This window comes from Eulemur rufifrons, chromosome 29, assembly GCF_041146395.1.
Source record: "Eulemur rufifrons isolate Redbay chromosome 29, OSU_ERuf_1, whole genome shotgun sequence".
Taxonomy (NCBI): domain Eukaryota; kingdom Metazoa; phylum Chordata; class Mammalia; order Primates; family Lemuridae; genus Eulemur; species Eulemur rufifrons.
Window position 1 is genome coordinate 90,242,953 of NC_091011.1, and position 8,344 is coordinate 90,251,296.

Sequence of the window (8,344 nt, forward strand, 5' to 3'; positions counted from 1 at the left end):
AAGAGCCCTGCCTCTGTGAGGCAGAGATCTCCTCTTGGGCTTACTGTTTTGATTCCTAAGCTTCCCTAGATGACACTCTGGAGAATTCAGACAAGAGGGTGCCCTGGTCCAGGACCTCCACCCCCACCTTCCCTAGATCCCAAAACCCTAGGTCTGGGAGGGAGACAAAATGTTTCTCCAAAAAGAAGCTCTGGGACTCTGGGTCCAGCCCTGGCCACATACCCAGCCTGCCATAACTATAGTCCCATTGGGGACATTCATTTGTGCTTTTTCCATGATGCCATTTTTCTTTCATGGTCCAAACGGAAGAGAAGGACTGGGAGATGCTGCCAAGGAACTGATCCTAAGACACTGCCTGCTTAGGTGTATCTAGGTCTCTAACCCTTTCTTCATTCAGATCTTTTTCTCAAATGTTACTTCCTCAAAACAGAGGATGTCTCATTATTCCAGGGAGTAACGACAGTGTCTCAGAAGTCCCTAGAGGGCTCCTTAGAGAACGCTTTGCTGGAGTCTTAAGTTTCTCATCCAGCACAAGCTCAGCTTCAAACATCATCAAGAATCAGAGGACAAGGAGACATGGTGGACAGAGAACACTTGGGAGAGAAAGGCCTTCCTTCCCATCCTGCAGCCCCACATCGATGATGCTGCCCCGGGCTTTGTCGTGAGACTGGGTAGTCTTAGACTTAGGAAATCAGCATGAGAACTGGTGATGTTTTAGCTCACTCATCCGTGCCAGGTACCATCACTTCCCAGCTGTGCACAAAGCTCCCCTCCACCCCTGCCAACTGCAAGACAGACACCACCCAAGGGCCAAGGACTGCGTCGCTGATGTCACTCATGTCATAGAGAGGACCGGAGAGGCAGAAGTCTCTGAGCATGCATACCTAATGAGAGCAGCTTAAGGAGAAGACCCTGTGCTCGGAGGCTAAGGTGAGTGGCTTAAGTTTGTGTTACCAGGTTGTTGTGCAACACAGACATAATGACTGGGTTTGAATTCAGTCAGTGCTGGCATAGATTTTAGACCTACTGATAAGGTTTGTCAGTGGGCTGGGTGCGAGGCTTCTCTAAATCGGAATGCCATTCTAGGTGGCCAGGACACAGCCTCAGGTGAAGCTTCTATGGGGCCAGAGAAAGGGCCAGCTTATGTCTATACACAGCTTCACTCTCTGCACTCCTAATAGTTTGTGTTGTAATACTTGTTGTTTTGTGTCTAAAATATGTTGAACTAACCTTTTAGTGAGCCAAAATTCTAAGGACCAGTATAATGCTGTGGAGATATTCACACACGTGCACACACACACACCCCAAGTTGGCATTAAAGTGTGGGGAGATGATGAGTAAAGAAAATGTGGGTTTCATGGACAGCCATCGTGATGAGAACAATGACAATGACACAACTGTGTGTTGAGTACCTGGTATGTGCCAGCCACTGTACTAAGTAGCGTATTGATTTAATTTTACAATCCCTGTAGAGGTGAAGTGCTATCATTATCTTCACTTTATAGCTGAGCAAACTGTGAGTCACGAGCCAGGTGAAAACAGGCAGCGCCACTCCACCGCTCACGCCCCACCACTGCAGAGGGGAGTGCAGTGCCCTCCGGTAGCCCGCTAGTGACCGCGTGGGCCTGGCACAGCTGCCGCCTGGGATCCCAGACCTATCGCCCTGACCGCCTGTGCCCTTTCTGCTCTCAGTGTTTGCAAACCCAAAGCAGAGGGCTGCTCTAAAGGAAGCTAATTTATTGACTCACAGCTGACTTGCTGCTAATTTCATGATCATAGCTAAGGAAATGTGAATGAGTGAGGGTCCTCAGAGAGACAGCCCAGAAAGATTTGCAGGGACCCTTCAAAAGGAGTCTTGGTGCACAGCCTGTGGGTCAGGACGCAGACGCCCAACGCCGGCCTACACGTGGGGGGGTCTGGGTGTTGGGCACTAATCCGCTCCCTCTCCTTCCCTATTTCTCCCCGTCCCATGTTGGTTCTCCCCCTCTGTCCCTTCCCTGTTCCTCTCCTGTTTCCTTCTTGTTTTCTCCCTAATGTCGAGGGCTGTGCTGTGTGATCTGTCTCAGTCTGCTCCTCTCTGGCCTCCTCTCTCCCTGCCAGTGGCTGGCCACATCCTTCAGCCTCTGACTCACTGTTTCTCTGTGATTCTCATCTCCTTGTTTTGTTCTCCCTTTATTGCTCTTTCCCTCTGTCCTTCTGTTTGCCTGCTTGCCTTGCCTTCCCTGTGCTCTGCCTCAGTCCCTGCCTATCCCTGCTTCATGGTCAATGTCCTCTGTCTTTATCTCTCTGTCTCTGCCTCTGCATCTCTGCCTCTGGTCTCCCTTACACGCAGGGACCCTGCGCCAGATCATGGCAAATCTGAGCCGACCCTCTGAATTTGTCCTCGTGGGCTTCTCCTCTTTCGGTGAGCTGCAGGTCCTTCTGTATGGCCCCTTCCTCGTGCTCCATCTCCTCGCCTTCCTGGGAAACACCATCATCATCATCATGGTCATAGCTGACACCCACCTACATACGGCCATGTACTTCTTCCTGGGCAATTTCTCCCTGCTGGAGATCTTGGTGACCATGACTACAGTGCCCAGGATGCTCTCAGACCTGCTGGTCCCCCTCAAAGTCATCTCCTTCACTGGCTGCATGGTCCAGTTCTACTTTTACTTTTCCCTGGGTTCCACCTCCTTCCTCATCCTGGCAGACATGGCCCTTGACCGCTTTGTGGCCATCTGCCACCCACTGCGCTATGGCACTTTGATGAGCTGGGCTGTGTGTCTCCGGCTGGCTGGGGCTGCCTGGGCAGCTCCCTTCCTAGCCATGGTACCCACCGTCCTCTCCCGAGCTCATCTCAGCTATTGCCATGGCAACGTCATTAACCACTTCTTCTGTGACAATGCGCCTCTGCTGCAGCTGTCCTGCTCTGACACTCGCCTGCTGGAATTCTGGGACTTTGTGATGGCCTTGGCCTTTGTCCTCAGCTCCTTCCTGGTGACCCTCATCTCCTATGGCTACATCGTGACCACTGTGCTGCGGATGTCCTCTGCCAGCAGCCGCCAGAAGGCTTTCTCCACGTGTGGGTCTCACCTCACGCTGGTCTTCATTGGCTACAGCAGCACCATCTTCCTGTATGTCAGGCCTGGCAAAGCACACTCGGTGGAAGTCAACAAGATTGTAGCCTTGGTGACTTCAGTCCTCACCCCCTTCCTCAATCCCTTCATCCTCACCTTCCGCAATGAGACAGTCAGGACAGTGCTCCGGGGGCAGATGCAGAGGCTGAAAGGCCCTCATGGGGCACCGTGATGAGCCCAAGGGACCTGGCCGGGCTCGGGCAGTTCCATGAGGAAGAGTGCCCGCAGGTGGGAAGACCACGGTCCAATTTCCTTAAATTTCTTCCTCCGTGCCTCTGAGTGGCAACTACAGTGAGGCCCTGTCTGGCCCGAAGCCCTTGTAGGCCACCGTGGACATGCTCCCCATACCCACCAACAGCTATAAGAACTCAGAAAGGAGCCCAGAGCCTGGGGAGCCAGGAATGGGGCTTTCAAAAAAGACAAAGACATGGGCTTTGCATTCAAGGATGAATAGCCAAGAAGTGCTCACTGCTCAAGAGAGACCATCCAGCCCCAGTGTGTGTGCATGTGAGCGCAGGTGTGTGTTTTCGGGGTGTGCCTTTCTACCCCAGTGCATGCCCCATTGTTGAGCACGTGCACCCTGAGTGCTTGGGCTGCATGGGATCAAGGGAAGGAGCAACACTTAGCAAACAACGTGTTTGATTTTCAGTGTGTCTGAGTGTGTGGAGTTCGTCACATCATCATCATTTCACCACCACGGAGTGGCCTCTGTGCGTCAGGCACTGCAGCAGGTGCAGGGGAAAGAGGTAAAGAAGGCATAGCTGGTCCTCATCCTCTTAGCCTGATGACGGGAAAGAATGACAAAGCTGTTCACGGCACAGAGGGGAAGTGCAAGGAAGGGTTCACAGAAGGCTTGACAGAGCACATGACAGCAACACTAAGACAAGACAGTGGATGAGGGACATCAGATCAGGGACAGCTTCCTGATAAGATGACACCTGAGTGACATGTTGAATATAAGGTGGACACTGTGAGAATGCAATTCATCAGGGGCCCTTGCATCTGAGAAGAAGTAAAAACAGAGAAAAATGAACTTAAATTAAAACAAGATAAATCGCCATTGGCATAAGAAATAAGAGCAAATCTTTCAGGAATTATGTGGGTTTCGGGGTGGAAATATTCACAGAGAGTTTTAGAAAGATAAAATAAACTTTCCTCCTGTATGATTAGAAACATTCATTTGCCTGAAGGCTGGGATGGTAATAAATCTAGTAAGGTCCTTTGTCCAGCTATTGTGTGTATTATGTGTTCAGTATTGTGTGTGTGTGTGTGTGTGTGTGTGTGTGTGTGTGTATGAAATTCCTGGAAACCTGCTATGTCCCATCTTGACTTTGGGATGAAACATCAGCTCCACTGCTCTTCCCTTCTCCAACTATAGCCTGGAATTTTAGAAATCTTCCACTTACTTGGACCTCAGAATTGTGGTGTTCCCTTAGCTGTAATCTATCCAGGAGTTTCTAAAATAGCCCCAATTTAAATTATTCTGCCATATTGTTTCTCTAAATACACTTTAATTTACCAAGCTCCATTTCCCAATTTGTGCTATGCAACTACAATCAAGAGTGTATTCCTAGCCACACTTACTTGAAGATCACAAAAACTACGAATGTATCACAAATGTCAAGCTTTTTAAAAATCTACTATGTGGAAGTAAACAAGGTAGGTAATCGTGGGCTGGTCTGGTGGCTACAAGGTCCAGCTATAGAGATGCGACTCACTTGGTGGCCCATTGGTTCTTTTTACATACTTCCTGTCACCCCAGACTAACTCTCTCCTAAACGAGGCACTGGATTTCTGCAAGTGTGTTTCTTTCTTGCTGAGATGCCCCTCCCCCAAGTCAGAGGGTCTCTTTAGGCCCCAAGTTTCAGTTTCTGGTCCAAAATTTTGCTTGTTTTTTAATTACATGTGAGAGCAATGACTCTGGTATTTGCTGTTGAACCAAATGATTTATTTTTCTCTGATTATCCTCTGCTCACCACCTCAAAAAGTATTTGTATAATAAATGAAGGGATGATGAATGAGTTAACAACAATTCTGCTGATGACAACTTGCTTTTGTGTATTTCATCACTTGACAAACCACTTTCACATACATTTTCCATTTGGTGTTACCCTGCTAACATTGACCACCCATCATGAGCAAAACACTCTGCTCAGCACTGGCTGTGAAAGATGAAAGAAATGTGCATTCTGGCCTCTAGGGGTTCCCCATATACTGAGGAAAATGCAATTAATTCCAATACATTTGAGTTTGGGGTTTTTTTTATTATTATTAAAAAAAAAAATGTTTTCAGCTGGGTTCAGTGGCTCACGCCTGTAATCCTAGCACTCTGATAGGCCAAGGTGGGAGGATTGCTTGAGCTCAGGAGTTCAAGACCAGCCTGAGCAAGAGTGAGACCCTGCCTGTCTCTACTAAAAATAAAAAATCAGCTGGGCATAGTGTTATGTGCGCCTGTAGCCCCAGCTACTCAGGAGGCTGAGGCAAGAGGATCCCTTGAGCTCAGGAGTTTGAGATTGCAGTGAGCTATGATTGACCCACTGCACTCTAGTCGGGGAGACAGAGACTCTGTCTCAAAAAACAAACAAACAAACAAACAAATGTTTTCCAATACATTTCGACTAGGGGTTTTCCTGCTTATATTAAAGTGCTGTGAGAGACCCCAGAAGGGAAATGCTGATTCGTGCACTGCAGCACGCAGTGTTTCTGACACACTTTCATGGAAAAGGGAACTATGGTTGAGGGGATAAATATGTCGGTCAAAGAGATGGCGGAACTGGCAGTGGAATCTGGTTCTTCAAACTTCTCTTCCACCTCCCTGTCCTTGAAATTTCTTCTTCCATCTGGATCAAAAGTTGGAATAACTCAAAGTTGGAATCTCCAGGACCTGAAGCTGCTCAGTTTTGCTTCTTCTAGACACTATTTAGTGTGTCCATCAAGTTCATAGGCCACAAGTCTAGTAACGCCTTCCTGGCTGTACTTGTACATGTAGTGTGCATCACTTGAAAGAAACACATATTGGCAGAAAGCAACTATAGATTCAGTGTCACTTTTAAAGATTTGTGTTTTATTTATCACAGTAGCATCCACAAACATTTGAAAGATAGCAAATAATACCTACACATGCAATATATTTTTAATTGGAAGAAATATTTTTATTCAGTTCACATACCATGTTAATTGCATAGTGGAGTCACAGTCCCTTTGCTATAACACCATTTTTCCTGAGAGACAAGAACAATGGACGTGGTTATTATTCTACATAAGGTCATTGGACATAGTTGTACAGAAGGCAACAGCCTTCCCACTCCACAGAAGTAGCTTACACCAGAACCTAATTCCAGGGTGTTAGGTGGGCAAGGTTGTTCTTAATGCCCAGAACTAATTTAAGAGTAGGCAGAGAGTCAGTGGCAGGATTTCATGACTCTAAAATGCCTGCCCTACATTGAAGTGTCTTCCCACCCACCCTTCATTGGTCTAATTCTCAGCCCCAGAGACAGTGTCTGGTCAGCAACCACTAGAAGTACAGAGTCGGCTAAGACAAGAATCTATTGTCACGCGTGTATATCCCAGTGGGAAACCAAAAAATTGGTTCATTTCTTCCAGTAGGGAGAATCAGTGAGCAAGAAATTAAGGATATGGAACTTTTGAGGAGGGAAGTTAGAGAAATCAAATCATTTTTCAGAGGAAAATCAGGCCTGGGTCCTGTCGTGGCTCATGTTAGCTTGAAATCCCTGCAAGGATGGGACTTTAGGAGCTTGGCCCAGTGAAAAGGCCCCTAAGGTCAAAATTGGAAACTTGCAGTATTGTCCATGGTGGACTGTATCAATCTAGTTCTTTAAGCATTGTTTGCTGTTGTAAATACGGTTTTTACATTATGTTTTCTCATTACATTTTAAGCATTATATTTTCTTTAAGCATTACATTTTCTGATGTAAACATGGTTTTTGCCACAATGCCTGACAGGTACAAGGAAAGATGGTAGCCTACATCCAGTGGTCTGCTGGTAAGTGTTTAACCCCCGGCTCTCCACTTGCTGACTTCTAGCATTTGCCAACTTCCTGGCAGTCAACATTCCCCTTAAGTCCAATTTCAAACTACCAGCCTGACTTCATGAACTTGAAATTAAGAGAAGCTGCCCAGCAACACTGCATCAAGCAGAATTTCCACTGTCCTGAGACAAGTGACATGAAAAACCTCAACAGATGGATACAAGTAAAATGTAGCAAAATAATTAGGAGTTTTGCATATTTATCATCTTTGCTTTTGGCATAATTTATTTGATTGTAAGTGCCTGTTGTTAAATTTTTAATAACAGCTGTATATAATTCCTGACAATTTAACAATTGGTTCTGCTCCCAAACATCACTTGCATTCTACCCCAGGGTTTTTTCCTTTAAATCCCTCTCCCTATTCAGCCCTGCATCTTGGTCTTTCTCCTTCTCTTGAGTTAGACACATGACAAGTTCAAACTTCATGGCATTGCCCTTACAAGGAAACTTATAAATTCCTCTTTCTGATGGACGCGGGCCCCCGAGTGTGAGGGGACCTGTCCTCCCCACTGGCAGCTGGGCAGCGCACCACTCACACCTGTGTTCCAGCCACCTCCCTCACTGGGTGGAAAATTCACCCAGAAGTTCCTGGGTTCGCCACCCCTGAGTGTGAGTCCACAGGACTGTACGTGAGATCCTCGTCTTTGTTACAGAGCAAGATAAGCATGATCTAAGGAGAGGCGCTGCCACAGATTCCCCTCCCCTCCTCCTCTACAGACATAGGAGAGGAGATCCGACGGTAGATTCCCCATCCCTCAGCCCCAGCCCCATGCCTCCCTCTCATCGGAGGACCTGACCTAAAGGACCATAACCCATGACCAACTCAGCTGCTGACAGAGGGGAAAGCAAGCATTCCAGAAAAGCTAAGCTCTCTGAACTCACTTAGATTATTTGCAAAACTGAAGGCAATAAAATTCCAGCACTTAAGACAAATAGTACTTTTGGTGAATACAATGTAATTGCCCTAGCATGCAAAGATTTCCACACCGATGTCCACTGTAACCACTCAGAAGTTATACAGATATGTTCTATTATTTCATTGAGTGGAACATCTTGCCGAAGACACTTAAATTCCCCTAAGGAACTTGGGTCTGATTAGTGCTAATACCCAAGGACAGGCTCCAGAAAGTCCACTCACTAATTTCACCTTCTTGGGCTTTGGTCACCTACACAATA

At 47.1% G+C, this 8,344-nt stretch overlaps 1 protein-coding gene across 1 annotated transcript; it reads left to right on the forward strand.

Annotated features, from left to right (window-relative positions):
* The first annotated feature begins 2,349 nt into the window (after nucleotides 1-2,349).
* On the forward strand, nucleotides 2,350-3,291 carry OR6V1 (olfactory receptor family 6 subfamily V member 1). The gene has a single exon (XM_069462694.1). It carries the CDS (start codon nucleotides 2,350-2,352, stop codon nucleotides 3,289-3,291), a length of 942 nt encoding a protein of 313 aa, XP_069318795.1.
* The last annotated feature ends 5,053 nt before the right edge of the window (nucleotides 3,292-8,344 follow it).

Bases quoted from the DNA above. Each gene is read 5' to 3' on its own strand.
- OR6V1 (XM_069462694.1), top strand. From the start codon at position 2,350: ATGGCAAATCTGAGCCGACCCTCTGAATTTGTCCTCGTGGGCTTCTCC.